Here is a 15,859-nt window from a genome sequence, read left to right as displayed (position 1 = left end):
TCCTCAGTTTCAGCAAGCAGGGTTGTGTCATCTGCATAACGCAGATTGTTAATAGATCTTCCACCAATCCTGATGCCACAATTCTCCACATGGCAAAAACTAATACACAAGGAAAATAAGAATAGATAAAATGTGGCAGAATAGACGCTTCATTAAAATAGAGAAATTCTTTCCAAGGTCCTTGTGATAGTCAATATTCTTAGTCAGCAAGGCCATGGTTCTCAGAATAACATAACTATCCCACAGATTATCAATCCTCACTCACCTTTGCAATGTTAATGAGGTGGGATTAGAGGCAGTTTACATGAGGTTGGGAAGATTGGAGGGTTGGAGAAGGAGAGGAAGACCCTCAACCAGGTGGACTGACACAGTGACTGCTATAATGGGCTCTTGTGTGTCAGGAAGTGTGAAGATGGCACAGGACAGGACAGGGTTCAGATCTTTTGTTCATAGGGTTGCTACGAGTCATACTTGACTTGATGGCACTTAACAACAATATGTAAGGATATGGTCAAAGCTGGCCAGCCTTTTGCCTGTTACAGCATCACTTGCTAGGGCTCAGACTCGTTATTGTGAAGCCTGAAGTCCTCAGCCCTGCTCCTAGGCTTGGAATCATCAGGCTCTGAGGCCAGCTGACTGTCTGAGGACCCCTGAGCTTCCAAGATGCCTCTCTTCTGAGATCTGACCTCCAGCCTGGGGACCTGCCAGGCTGTAATTACATACACTTAAATGAGCACCTGAAGCATGTTCCTGAAGCCAGTCAGCCTCTTGCTCTCCGCACACATGCCCACAGCTTCACTGGTTTTGCTTCTCTAGGGAACCAAGACTAAGACTGTTTCCAAGTGAAATTATTAGATTCTGTCATTATTAATATGAATGATATAGAATAGAAGGAGAGATTATCACTTTTCTTAGCTCTTGAAAAGTCAGTCTAAGAATAAGAAAACAATATGGTTGAGAAAAAGAATCCAGAAGTAGAAGAAATAAATAAAAATACAGATGTGCCGAAGTCCTTCCCTTTCCCCCAAAATAACAATAGAAAGAAATAAAAAAGGCTGGACAAACTCAAAATATCAAATCAGAGGAGTTATACATCAAAATATATTAGTTACCACTGTATGGATGAGTGGAAAATGAGAAACAGGAAGAAGCGGGAGGAGTGCTGTTATAGTACAGAGATTTTAATCACTGTCACAAAACATGCATGAATTGTTCAAGGGAAATGCAATTTGCTCTGTAATCTTCATTTAAAACACAATATAAACTTAGAAAAAAGGAATGAAATGTAGCTAAGCTGTTAAAAAATATTAGTTACCACTGTAAAGGAGATAAACTTATCCATTTAAAAGATAAAAATAGCAAAGACTGATTCTCAATATGACACAGCTGATGTAGAAATAAGCAGAAGTATCAGAAGCTTATAAAAAAATCCTCAAAAAACCCACAAAAGCTAACCTGTGTGGCTCTATTAATATCAGGCAGAATAATCTTTAAAAGAGGAAAGCATTACTAGAGAGAAGAGACATGTGATATATATTTATTAACCAAGTTTCATCAACTGCTAAAATTATAAAGAATTCTAAACTCCAATACATTCAATCAAATAGTTTCAAAGTAAAAAGGCAGAAGATAATTAACAAAACAATACATTTTGATCTACTTTTTTTCTCATAATTGACACACTAAATGGAAATTTACAAAACAAAGGCTCCCCAAAGCAGCAAAGTACAACATTTATGCAATCATTCTACAATCAAAAAACTTGTACAATCAAGAGTCTGATTTACTAGACAGACATAAAATCTTCTCACTCAATAAGGGGAGATTAAAAAAAAAACAACCAAACAATAACTGAGATACATTCTTTCCATATATTTAAGGAAAAAATATCCATGCACTAGATCTGAAACCAAGAATCCACAAGTTAAAATGTTAAAAATAATTATATACACCATATTATCTAAGCTTAATGCAGTCACATAAAAAGGTTAAACAGAACAGACATACTCTTTTCTGGATTTCTCCACTTCCTTTTTAGAAGGTAAAGTACATCCATCAAATACAAGAATGGGCTTGATCCCATGAGACAGAAGCATGGTTACAAATTTCATACAAAATCCTACATACCTAGGAAAAGAGAAAAGGGCATGTAAGACCTTTGTTTTTCAGTAATATTATTTTTGCTCTTTTTATTTTTATGATATTTTTTTAAATTTGAATGGAGGTTTACAGCTCATATTGGTTTTCCCACAATCATTCACAGACCTTCCTTTTATATTATTACTACTTAAGGTAATTCATTAATTACAATCTCTGCCTTTCCGTTCCCCTAAATGGTCTATTTTATTACTTTTTACTCCCCTCTCCATCCCTTCCCATCTGCATTAAACTTTCAAGGTTGATCCTGTGCACAAATTTTTCTTAGCTTTTTACACTGCTGTTATGAGTATCAGAGGAATGTCTGTGTTTTACTGATCAAGCAAAGGTGTGTGACTGAAACACAACAAACTGGCTAACTCTGAGAAGAATGGGAATCCCAGAAAACTCATGTGACCTATACTTGGACCAGGAGGCAGCTGTCAGAACAGAGGAAGGAAACAATGTATGGTTCAAAATCAGAAAAGGAGTACATCAGGGATGTGTCATATCTCCATAACTTTTCAACCTATATGCAAAACAGATAATTTGTGAGGCTGGACTTTATGAAGAGGACTGTGGCATCAGGATTGGAGGAAAACTCATCAACAACCTACGCTATGCAGATGACACTTTGCTTGCTGAACCTGAACCTGAAGCATTTGCTGTAGAAGGTCAAAGACTGTAGTCTCCAATATGGAACGAAGTTCACTCAATATCAAGAAGACAAAGATTATCCTCACTGGGCCAACTGGCATCATGATAGTTGGAGAAGAGACTGAGATTGTCAACAACTTCAGCTTGATTTCACAATCAACACTCTTGGTACCAGCAGTTAAGAAATCAAATTGCACTGGGAAAATCTGCTGTCAGGGACCTCTCCAGGGTGCTAAAGAGCAATGATGTCCTTCTAGAGACTGAGGTGTGCCTGAGCCAGGCCATGATCTTAGCAATTATTTGCAATGCATCAGACAGCTGAACAAAGACCAAGGATGGCAGAAGAAGAATTGATGCCTTTGAACTGTGGTGCTGAAGAAGAGTCTTGAACATATCATGGACTACCAAGATGCCAAAAGAACTGGTCTGTCCTGGAGAGGGTGAAGACAAGCTGCTCCTTGGAGCCAAGGACTCTGAAGCTCCAGCTCACCTACTTTGGGCATGCTACCAGGAGGGACCAGTCCTTGGAGAAAGATTTCATGCTTGGAAGGGTGGAGGGACAGCACAGGAGAGGAAGACCCCGGATGAGAAGGACTGACACAGTAGTTGGTTAATGGGGTCAGGTGTGTCACAGTGAGACTGGCCCAGGTTTCAGAGCCATTATACTATAAGTCATGGTCGAATCAAAAGCTCATAACTACAATAATGCTAAAGTGTGTGAATATACCAGAGTTCCTTTAGTCATTCATCTGTTGACATTTGGGCTCTTTCCAGTTGTTTGCTGCAATAAACATGGGTCTGCATATATTAGTTTGTGGCGCAGACTTAATTTCTTTGGGATCTATACTTAGTAGTGAGATTATGGATTATTTGCAGCTTTCTAAGAAGTACCAAACTGCTATGGTGGCCACTATATTTTACATTCCTACCAGCAGCCTTCAGTATGGATTCAAGCGCAATGTCAAAAAGACAAAGATTCTCACCACTGGACCAATTGGCAGCATCAGGATGGATGGTGAAGAGATTGAGATTGTTAACAACTTTAGTCTGCTTGGCTCCAAGGTCAACACTCTTGGCACCAGTAGCCAGGAAATCAAAAAACGTATTGTGATGGTTAAGTCTGCTGTTGGGGGCCTCTCCAGGGTACTGAAGAGCAATGGTGTCACTCTGGAGACTAAGGTGTCTGATACAGGCTATGGTCTTTGCAATCACTTGTTATGCATGAGTTGGACAATGAATAGGGAGGATAGGAGAATTGATGCCTTTGAGCTGTGGTGCTGGAGAAGAGTATTAAATATACCATGGACTGCTAGGAAAACAAACAGATTCACCCTGAAGAGGGTTAAACCAGGCTGCTCCTTGGAGGCAAGGATTCTGGGGCTTCGTCTGACATACTTTGGACATGTTGTAAGGAGGGAAAGGTCCTTGAAGAGGGACATCATGCTTGGGAGGGTGGAGGGACGGCGCAGGAGGGGAATACCCTCTACGAGGTGGATTGATTCAGTGACTGGGGTAATCGGGATGGATGTGTTAGAGGCAATGTGATTGGCACAGGATAGAGCAGGGTTTAGGGCTGTTGTACATAGGGTCAATATGAGTCGCATAACAACAACAACCAGAAGTGTGTGACAGTTTTATTCTCTTCATGTGTCATCTTATTGAACTTTGCTATATTAATGCAGAGACTTTTGCCTTTTTTAAAACGAGATAATATTTGGAAGCAGGAGTGGCATTCACTTCCTAAATAGCATGCCTCTGGAAGCTCTATGAACTTTGATAAATGTCAATAGTTATAGAGGGGTTTCAGGCCTTTTGTTCATAGGGTCGCTGAGAGTCATGCTTACCTGGAAGGCAATCATCAGCAACAACAATATAAAATAAGCATTGGTGAGACTGTTGAGAAACTGTAATGCTCATTCCTTGGTGATGAAAATGTAAAAGGAATGATACACCCAGACTATAAAAAAGTTTAGTGGTTCCTAAAAAATTTGGATACAGAATTACCACATGACCCAGCAACTCCAATCCTAATGGTGGCGATGTGAACTGAGTCAATTTCAGCTCACATAACGAGAAGTGGAAGCTGGCACACAAACAGAAACCTATACAACAACACTGACTATAACACTGTACAATATACAAAATATGGACATATTCAACATGCCAAGATAAATGGACACAAAATGTGGCAAATAGGAAAGATTATTTTACAGCTATAGATAGAAACAAAAGTCTGTTTCAGCTGCAATATTAATGATCTGTGAAAACATTACATGAAAAATCAGTCAGTCACAAAAGATCAGTGCTGTATGATCTCACTTTAACAAAATAATCAAACACACGCACCAAACCTCTAAAGGAAGGTTAAGGAGTTTGTCTGGGGGGGACACTGAGTTTACACAGAGCTCAGGTGGCCTGGTCTGTAGGGGCTGTGCTGTTAACTCAAAGGGATCTCTTTGGTGGTTTAAGTCCACCAGCTGCTCCATGAGAGAACGAATTGCCAATCTCCTCCTGTGCAGTTTACAACACTTGAAACCTACTGAGCCTATTACAAAAGGAAGGGTTTAAAAAAAACTATTGCACCTGGAGATGTAGCTCAATGGTAGAGCACAGTGCCTCATGAGCCACGGATCCCAGGTTCAAGGTTCATTTTCATCTCAAGGGGGGAAAAAATTATCACCTAAATAAATGTTTTCAGAAAATGTGAGTTCACATCTAACCCTACTTAGATGTGAGTTCAAATTCTGCCTTGGACATTTATGGTTTTTATGATGCTGAGCTACTTGACCTTTCAATTCCTGTCCGTAAAATGAACAATTTTTTGCTAACCCTTCTAGTTCTCACGTTTTTTGTTTTGTTTTAAATATTGCCTTTCCCCACATCTCTTATTTTTAAAAATTTTAAACCTGAGAAGTTGAATAAAATAGTATACCTCATTCAAATTTTCTTAGAATCAGTTGTGTGTTAGTAAACATTTACTAGCAAGTGGGGATGTGGCTGGGCCCATCTGTGGCATTTGTCAACTTCTTTGTACAAAACCTGCCCCCACTGCTGCCCTTACAGCATCACTGAATGCTGAGCTGGGAAGAGGCAGTGTACAAGCCTGGAGAGCTGACCACGGACATCATTGCCATTCTCCCACTCCAGGAAGCAGTCAAGGATTGCAGACTGCAGGTTCATCTTGGTAAGGACATCAAACTGGCTACATCCACAAAACTATCACTTCTAACATACTTAACTTAAAAATCTAGTGTCCTAAAATTTGAGACCAAATTTCTATTTGCTAACGTCATTCACTTTCTCTCTATTACATCAGAACTAGCTAACTGAGACTAACTAGATAACTTGCCTCAACTCAACAGCACATAATAACAACAGCAAGGTAACCTGCCAACCCAGTGTCAGGCATTTCACAGCAGTTCTGTGGAAGGAGGATGGGCAAGCTCCTCCAGGTGATTTACAGCTTCTAAAAACCTGCTGAAGGGTCATCTCTAAGATGGTTCTGACTCAATGGCACACAACAATTTGGAAGAATTTTTTTAAACAGAATAATCAATATTCATGAAAGACTCACTGCATTAGCCTTGGTTTTCAGTTTATGGTAGACTAGGAACAACAAACCTGCACTAGTCTATAAAACAATGACCAAAATCTCAAGAAAAAATTCAAACTCACTGCTGTCAAGTTGTAACCGCCCCAAGCTGACCCTCCCATGGGTTTTCAGAGGCTGTAAATTACACAGGAGGAGACTGTCCATCTTTTTCCTGCAGGGCAGCTGATGGACTGGAATAGCTAGAGAGGTGTGGACTTTGGGTTAGAAGCACTTCCTAGGACTACACCACCAGAGCTTCTGAAAGCAAAAACCAGAGGAAGGTAAATATGCAATTATGGTAAGTTACATAGACATTTACTTTTTCAGACAATCTAAGTAGATTACAGATTTGGAAGAGGTTATGGTACTAGGGATATTATAGCTAATGTTAGATGGATCTTGGCAGAAAGCAGAGAATACCAGAAGAATGTCTACCTGTGCTTCACTGACAATGCAAAGGCTTTTGACTGTGTGGATCACAACAAGCTATGGCTGACTCTGAGAAGAATGGAAATCCCAGAACACTTGATTGTTCTAATGCGAAACCTATATTTGGACCAAGAGGCAGACATCAGAACAGAGCAAGGAGACACTACATGGTTCAAAATCAGGAAGGGGGTCCGTCAGGGATGTATTCTGTCTCCATACCTTTTCAATCTGTATGCAGAACAGATCATCCGAGATGCTGGGCTGTACGAGAATGAATGTGGCATCAGGATTGGTGTAAGAGTCATCAACAACCTGCATTAGGCAGATGACACAACCCTGCTTGCTGAAACTGAGGAGGACCTGAAGTGTTTGCTGCAGAAGGTCAAGGATTGCAGTCTTCAATATAGATTGAAACTCAACATCAAGAAGACAAAGATTCTCACCACTGGGCCAATTGGCAGCATCAGTATGGATGGTGAAGAGATTGAGATAGTTAACAGTTTTAGTTTACTTGGTTCCACAGTCAACACTCTTGGTAACAGCAGCCAGGAAATCAGAGATGAACTGCATTGGGAAAGTCAGCTGTGAGGGACCTCTCAAGAGTGCTGAAGAGCAACAACATCAGGCTAGAGACTAAGGTGTGCCTGATCCAGGCTATAGTCTTTGCAATTACATGCTATGCATCGGAGAGTTGGACAGTGAATAGGGATGACAGAAAGAGAATTGATGCCTTTGAGCTGTGGTGCTGGAGAAGAGTGTTGAATATACCAGGGACTGCTAGGAGAACAAACAGGTTTGTCCTGGAGAAGGTGAAACTGTGCTGCTCCTTGGAGTCAAGGATTCTGAAGCTTTGTCTGACATACTTTAGGCATGTTGCAAAGAGGGATTGGTCCTTGGAGAGGGACATCATGTTTGGGAGAGTGTAGGGACAGCGCAGGGGAGGAAGACCCTCGAAGAGATGGATTGACTCTGTGAATGGAGTGGTGGGAATGAGTGTGTTTGAGATGGCAAGTTCGGCATAGGATAGAATGGCGTTTAGGGATCTTGTACATAGGGTCGCTATGAGTCACAAGCGACTCAATGGCACATAACAACAAGTAGATTACAAACACCAGACATCTGGAGACCTCATTGAAGATATTGCCCCACATCCTTCTAGGCCAGCACACTAAGATGTGGAGGAAAAAAAATAAAATACATGAAAAATACTTATGGAAAGGATCGAAAATTTTTAGTTCAATAGCTTTTACTGAGCACCTACAACTTGGTCAGATCCATTCATTTCATCTCTCATTCCACTTACAATGAAAGACACATTCTTTGGACTGCTGGCAAGCCTTTTAATTAGTCAAAGTTCTCAGAATCCCAAAGAATTTTAAAAGCATCTTGCATAAAGAAATAGCCCAAGAAACAATTCGTAGTCTTTAACTATGACCGAAGCTGTTCAATAAGAAATTTCTTTCAAAACCTTGCCTCAACAGATGGAGGGGTGGAAGTTCCCACCATTCCTTCATGCCCTGTTCTGAGATCCCTTTAGTCAAATAAGATTGACAGGCACAGGCCCTAACCATTCAATGTACATGGTGAGTAAAAACCTTCCCCACTTTCTTCTAGCAAACAAACAAGGTGAATAAACTTTATTTATTTTCTATTATGCTAAAAGAAGTCACATTAACATCTTTGAACTTTTCCATCATACTGCAACAAAGAAAGGAAGTATATGACACTACTCAAATCAACTGTTCCGATATTACATTTCCTTGTGTCTTAATGTGTCCACTTTAAAAAAAAAAAAGAGAATACTGAACTTCCTTCAAATGAGATAACAGAAATAAGGTGGGACACGGACATGGCCCATCATTTTTGGTCCCAAGTGAAAGACAAAAAGAGAATATCTTGTTCCTTTGAAGAAATGGCTTCATTCTGCTACTGGGGCTTACAGTAGGCAGTCTGTACCCAAGAAAGTAAAGCCCAAAATCATTATAGATTTTCAGAACGTTGTTTTTTAAATTACTAAGACTAACAACAAGACTAAAGGAGAGATAACATTTGGTCTTTGCCCACATGTGGTTAATAAAAAGAAGGCTTATGTCAGAGAAGGGAGTAATCTCCAATTGGACAATGTTTTAGATCACACATTTGATACATCTCGAAACTGAGCAAAATTATCTCCTATGAAAGAAAAAGGAGGTGGGGCATTTGTCTTACTTTTAATAAACTAAGCATAAAAACAAACAAACAAACAAACAAACAAACAAACAAAGCATAAAGGTCCAAACTTACTTATCAGTAGGTTCACCTTTTGCTAGTTTTTCGGCACAAGGAATAGCTCCTTTGTGAAGCCAGCAGTACGTATCCACAGCTACCACCTGTCCTTTATACTTTCTCACATGGATGGGCTCAGAAGCTTCTTTAATAAACTGGAGTAATCCTTGTATCCCCATGGTGTCGAGTTAGCTACATGGTATGAAAAGAAAACAGAAATAGTTCAAGTAAAATGTACTTACCAATCAGTTTCAGAAAGATACAGACACTGGAATCAGATATAGAAATTATTATTAGGCCAGAGCCTGTTCGTGTTGACTGACCAGAGTCTGCGAATTCTCTGCCTCTGCGCCCACCCGACAGCCCCGAGCCCAGCTTTTTTGTCCTCTGAACACTAAAAGAATGTCCCTGCATCAGTTTTTGCTCGAGCCAATCACCTGCCAGGCCTGGAATCGGGATCATCATGAAGTCCACAACTACAGGAAGAACCAGAGCCAGTGGGTGACATCTCATGAGCTCAAGGAACACAACGGGCACATCACAGTCGTTGACTGGGCCTCCAAGAGTGACCGCATGGTCCCCTGCAGAGCAGACTGCAATGCTTATGTCTGGAGTCAGAAGGTTGGCGTCTGGAAGCCCACCCTGGTGATCCTGCGGACCAACCGGGCAGCCATGTTTGTGAAGTGGTCCCTGCTGGACAACAAGTCCACCGTGGGCAGCAGAGCCTGGCTCATCTCCGTCTGCTACTTCAAGTCCGAAAATGACTGGTGGGTCAGCAAGCACATTAAGAAACCCATATACTCCATGCCGGGCTCCTGCGACCTCAAGTGCAGGGTGTTTTCCGCCTACATTAAAGAAGTGGATGAAAAGCCAGCCAGTACGTAACAGGGCAGCAAGATGCCTTTTGGCCAGCTCATGTCCGAGTTTGGTGGCAGTGGCACCAGGGGCTGGGTCCACGGTGTCAGCTTCTCCGCCAGTGGGAGCCTGCCGGGCCTGGGTAAGGCACGACAGCACCGTGTCTGGAGCCGAGGCCTCCAAAAGTGTGCAGGTCTCCACTCTGAAGACAGAGTTCCTGCCTGAGCGTGTCATTTATGTCAGAGAACAGTGTCGTGGCCGTTGGGCATGACTGCTGCTTGATGCTCTTCAACTATGACGACTGTAGCTGCTTGACCTTTGTCTCCAAACTGGTCATTCCGAAACAGAGCATCTAGGTCCACATGTCGGCCATGGAGCGCTTCTGCCACAGGGACAAGTGGGCCACCACTGAGGACAGCATCACGGGTTTGGAGACGAAGCACCAGAACAGCATCCCTCAGGTGTCCATTTATGAGGTGGACAAGAAAGACTGTCGTGAATTCTGCGCTATTGGCATCGATGGAGTCATGACAATTTGGGATTTCAAGACCTTTGGAGTCTTCATCCAGGGCCTCTGAATAATGTGAAGCTGAGCAAACCTCGGAGAGTGAGCCAGCATGACCAGCTGTAGCTGCCTCCCCGCTGCAAGAAACACTGAAAACACGACCGTGCAGATGATCCTTTGTGCTTGCGCATGTAACGTGAGAAAAGAACTGTGAAAGTGTTGATATTTTAAAAGCAGCAATGATTCCCCCCATTTCATTCCATTTTTTATCAAAGCTTCTCTTTAAACAATTGATATTGGAAAATTACCATACTGACCTAAAGGAAGGGGTGTAGGCATGTAAATCGTCTGCTAGAAAATGGAATAAAAATGCTTAGTGTGAAAAAAAATTATTATTATTTAGATATTTAAGAATCATTGCTCTTTAACTGGGATCCTTCTGGTCAAACAAGTTATAAGCTATAGTATTTACATTAATCAGTAATACACCTCTAATAATTTTTTCCAAAGAGCATTTATACTTAAGAGTCATGAGTGTGTGCTCCAATCATTTCTTGGTGTTCTGACTAACATCAAGTTTAATGTATGCTCTGAGCCTATACAAAACCCACTACTAGACATATACAACACATCTTGGAAGTAGCCTCTTCTTCCTACAAAAGGATGCCAAGGTATCACAAACAAGTCTGTTTCGAAGGAAGTGCATTCAGCATGTTCCTGAGAGACAAAGATCTTCTCATATACTTTGGGTTTGTTGTCAAAGGAGGGGCCAGTCCTTGGAAAAGAACATCATGCTGGGAATGGTGAAGGGTCACAGAAGGACAGGAAAACCAATAAGACGGACTGATGTGATGACTAACAATGGACTCAAACACATGAGAGACAGTGGGGCTAGTACAGGACCAGGTAGGGTTCAGATCTGTTGTTCGTAGGTTCTCTTTGAGTCCTCACAGGTGCTTTAATAACCCCTACCAACAATGTGTCGTGTCACATTGCCTCCCAAATACAGGGTATTTTGTTGTTGTTGCTGTTGAGTCGCAGATGACTCATAGCATAGGATTAGGGGGAAAAAAACCCATAAAACCCGTTTATAGACAAGGAGATGTTTCAATTGAAATGTAAATTAAATTCACAGACCTTGGTCTGTACTTTTTGGGGATTGAAATACAGTCATTAGAATGCATTATCACAAGCAATGAACATTCTGGTAATTACATTATCTGAAAATCACTCCCAAAGAAAAACCAAAAACTAAACATAGCTTCAAGCAAAAGCCTTTCATCCTCTACATCTTCTTTTCATCAAAGTTATTGCATCCAAATCCTGGTCCCTTACCAACCAACTACCCAGCCTCTAGAGGTTTAACTTTCCTCTTTCCCCATATAAAAAGTGACCAAGCAGCTACTTTGCATTTTCACACAGATTTCCCTGACAATATTCAAGTTTCAGAAAAACTGCAGCAGAAAAAGAGCCGGATAGTTTATCAGTCTTACCTAGAACCGGTCCAGCAGTTTAAGCTGGAGAAGTTTCATAGACTTGTAACTCCTCTTCCAACTCCAGGCGTGAGCTCAGGGATTCTGAATTCAGACACAAGAGATCATTCGGATGCAGGCAACCATGGAGCTTCTGTTGCAGGAAATCTCTCAGACTGTCTCTACATCGATAGAGCCTTCCAGCACTCTGACAAAATCAGACAAAAAGTACATTTCACGAAGCTCGTTAAGTTCTTTGCAGTCTGGGAAGGTCCCAGGATCAGTGTTTCCTCTTCTGCAAAGGAAGCAGGACGGGGCTCCCAGGTCATCTTCCGGCGGCGGCACCAGAAGCTCCGTGTCGGTGTCACTCCAGAGTCTCCAGGCGACACATCTCCTTAAGTCTGCACAACACGAGGCAGAAACATGGACATGTCAGCATGTAAAAGCAGAAACACTGCAGGCAAAAATGGGCCTGCCGAGCTTTTTGGAAAAGTTGGAGACCTCTGGTCCCTGCTTTCTTGGAACACCCAATGAATGGGGCTTCCCCCAGCACTGTATAGCCAGAGCGGCCCTCAAACACCCCGCTTCACACTCCCATTTACCGGCTCTGCTGGTGGGGAGGTGGGAAGACCGAGAGGCCCTCTTTCCCTCCAAGGAGACCCCGAAACCCGCGGGAAGGGACACAGGTGACAGGCAGATGCCCGCCCTCCAGTCCCCGCGCAGACCCCGCACCGCGCTCTCCGGGAAAGCCGCTGCTCGCCTGCCCCGGGCAGCCTTCTGTTGGCACGGACCTCACTGCCCAAGGCCCCCACGCTCACTTCGGCCACAGCACAAAATGAGAACAAGCCAAGAGAGACAGCCGTAGACAGACACAAGACCACGTCGCCGGCTTTTCAATTTGCGCGGGACCAAGTCTGTCCCGCCCTCAGCGGCAGTGACATCAGCACGCTGCCTGAGGCGCAGGCTCTACCCCCAGCGCCCTCATACGCACATAGGCGGCAAGCCTCCACTCCCCGCCCTGACGTCGGACGCTGTCGCCCATTGGAACTTCGGGCGGTCATGTGGCAACGCAGACAGGAGATGCCCGGAAGTGCAGGGGTTTCTGGGACTTGTAGTTCTCTCGACTGATCTCGTCATCTCGTGTCTCTGATATGAAGAGAGTGTCATAGTTTGAAATGCTGGGGGGAGTGGGCGGGGACAGATGATAGAGCCTTAATTGTATTATGCCCTTTGTTAAGTCTCCCTGAAGACTTAGGGAGAGGGGTGGATTTAGAAATAATTTAACTGGTAAGTACAAGTGGCAAGAGGCAGGGGGTTCGAATCCACGAGCTGCTCTGTGGGAGAAGGATGGGCATGACTCCTCCCATGCGATTAACTGCCTCTGAAAACCCACTGAAGGGTTCCAACTCCACGGTTCGCAAGAAGAAGAGCGGAAAAGCTTTCTATCCAGTTATGAAAAATGTATTTTATATGCACAGATGTTAAAGCTTTTTGGACTTTGGTGGCCGCTTGGCCGCCCTTCCAGACCCCGTGAAACCCTAGCCCTGGTTGCAGTATTCCTTTTAGGAATATTGTGATGGGGAAATGTGGCAGGCGTCGGGATTACAACAAAAAGGAGTTGAGGGAGAAGTATTGTGTTGTTGTGTATCAACCCGCCCGTAGCTGACCCTTCAGTGGGTTTTCAGAGGCACTTAATTGCATGGGAGATTACTGGTCATCTTCCCACGGAGCGGTTGGCGGATTCAAACTCTGGGCCTTCGAGATGGCAGCGCAGCTTCTTGCAACTAGGCCACCAGATTCCCCCAAGAGGAAAAAGTATAGCAGTTTTACTTTTCTCTAAGGCTTCTCTTTTTTTTTTTTTTTTTTTTTTTTTTTTAAAAAATTTTTATTATATTATTTGTACGTGTACCGTCAAATCAGATCTGACTGGTACAGGAGGAGATTGCCCCCTCCTTCTCCAGCAGAGCATCTGGTGGATTTAAGGCTTCTCTTAAAGTTTTTTTTCACAACCATGCCATCGTCCCAGCATGTTGTTATTATTGTTAGGTGGCATCTGGTCATTCATTACCATTCTCATAGCGACTCGGCATAGAGTCCTATGCAATCTCTGATAATGCTCCAGCCCATTGTTATGGCTGTGTCAGTCCATCTTGTTGAGAGTTTTCCTCTTTCCCTGACCCTTCACCTTTCCCAGCAGGATGTCCGTTTCCAAGGACTAGTCACCCCTACAACAACTAGTACCTGAGATGAAGTTTCACCATCCTTGCCTCTAACTTCCTCCAAAACAGACATGTTTATTCTTTTGACAGTCCGTGGGATATTCAGTCACTACCCTTCTCTAACACCACAACTTAAAGGCATCAATTATTCTGTAATCCTTGTTCATTGTCCAACTTTTAAATGCATAGCAAGTAATTGAAAAGACCATGGTTCAGTGCAGACACACCTTAGTCTTCAAAATGACATTGTTGTCCTTTAGCACTTTGTAGAGGTCCTTGATAACGGATTTTTCCAGTGTAACGTATTTACTGGTTTCTTGACTCCTGTTACCCTGGGTGTTGATTGTAGATTCAAGTAAAATGAAATCACTGATGTCAGTCGTTTCTCAATCTATGATGATTTCTTCCCATTCATCTCAACGTAGGTCATAGAATTGCATCAGGATTATCTGAACACTAAACTGATGCTGATGGAGGCCTCTGCCCACAGGGCCAGCTCCTTGGTCTGCTTGGAGCAAGCAGCAGAGACAGAAACAACTTAGCACAAGGTAGGACTTAAGAGATGAATGGGAGGCACGCATGGTTAAATGCTGTGCTACTAACTCAGGTAAGTCTTTCAGGGGTGCCTCAGGAGAAAGACCTAACAATCTGCTTTTGGAAGCAACTGTTTTGAAAATCCCCTAGAGCAGCTTTGCACTGCCCAGAACAGCAGTGAATTTGTAGTGATGGCATTTAGCTAGCCTTTTTTTTTTTTTTTCTTGTTTTTTTTACAGATGTTTTTAACTACTCAAAGGCAGTGGGTTCAAATCTACCAGCTGGTCCATGGTAGAAAGATGGATCTTCATTTTAAAGCCCCTGAAAGCTTGCTGGAGCATCAGCTTTGAGTAGGTTCTGACTTGATTAAACAACTACTTAAAGATATCAGAGGGAGTATTATCAAATAAAATCCTCCTCACTTTGAGCAAGCAAGGTTGGGTCATCTGCTTTCATCTTTGCTGTAAATGAGAAGGACTTGTTGCAGAAGATCAAAGAATACAGCCTTGGATATGGATTGCATCTCAATGTCAAGAAAGCAAAAATTCTTACCACTGGATTGATAGATAACATCATGATGAGATCATGACATCATCATGATATCGATGTTGAAAATCCTCTAGATTGGCAAAGACACCATCCTTAGGCAGGCCTTGTATGCTCCTCTGAGATCAGCAGAAACATCTCTGTCTGGGTTCCCCCTCGATGCTCCTAGATCAGAAAGGTTATGACTATGGCTTGCTCACATCTTGGACCCTCAGCCACTTCTCAGACAAGCAGAAACTGTCCTTAAGCACGCATCCCCAAACCAGCTTTCCTCGTGACCATCAGGCACACTGTCATAGTAGTGGCAAGATCTCCAATCAAATCCCCAGCCCACTCAACTACCCCCCCCACCCGATGTCAGTCCCATTCTACAGCAGTGGCACTATGCAGTATTTGTCTTTTTGTGACTGAGATACTTCACTCAGCATAATGTCCTCCAGGGTCACCATTTTGAATAATATTGCATGAGTTCCTTGTTTTTCACTGTAGCGTAGTATTTCATTGTGTGAATATACCACAGCTTCTCGCTTCTCTATCCATTTATTTGCTGATGGGCACTTTGGTTGTTTCCAACTCCTTGCTATTGTGAACAAAGCCGCAAGAAACATGGGTGTGCATATATCTGCTTGGATGGCGGTTATGGTCTCTT

The 15,859-nt window shown here is 42.7% G+C and overlaps 1 protein-coding gene and 1 pseudogene across 1 annotated transcript in view; one reads left to right on the top strand and one right to left on the bottom strand.

Moving 5' to 3' along the window:
• EXO1 (exonuclease 1) overlaps positions 1 to 9,258 on the bottom strand; it is a 55,240-nt gene extending 45,982 nt beyond the window's left edge. The window contains exons 1-2 of the mRNA XM_006902519.1: positions 9,098 to 9,258; positions 2,008 to 2,127 (exon numbers count right to left, since the gene is read on the bottom strand). Of these exons, the coding sequence (XP_006902581.1) occupies positions 2,008 to 2,127; positions 9,098 to 9,258 (281 nt within the window). The remainder of the gene's footprint in view (positions 1 to 2,007; positions 2,128 to 9,097) is intronic.
• A 211-nt stretch (positions 9,259 to 9,469) lies between these two features.
• LOC102852777 lies at positions 9,470 to 10,512 on the top strand (annotated as a pseudogene).
• The last annotated feature ends 5,347 nt before the right edge of the window (positions 10,513 to 15,859 follow it).

Source organism: Elephantulus edwardii, unplaced genomic scaffold, assembly GCF_000299155.1.
Source record: "Elephantulus edwardii isolate Elephantulus edwardi_28Jun2011 unplaced genomic scaffold, EleEdw1.0 scaffold00424, whole genome shotgun sequence".
Lineage (NCBI taxonomy): Eukaryota > Metazoa > Chordata > Mammalia > Macroscelidea > Macroscelididae > Elephantulus > Elephantulus edwardii.
The sequence above is the reverse complement of the archived record's forward strand: the minus strand, read 5'-3'. Positions and strand labels throughout refer to the sequence as shown.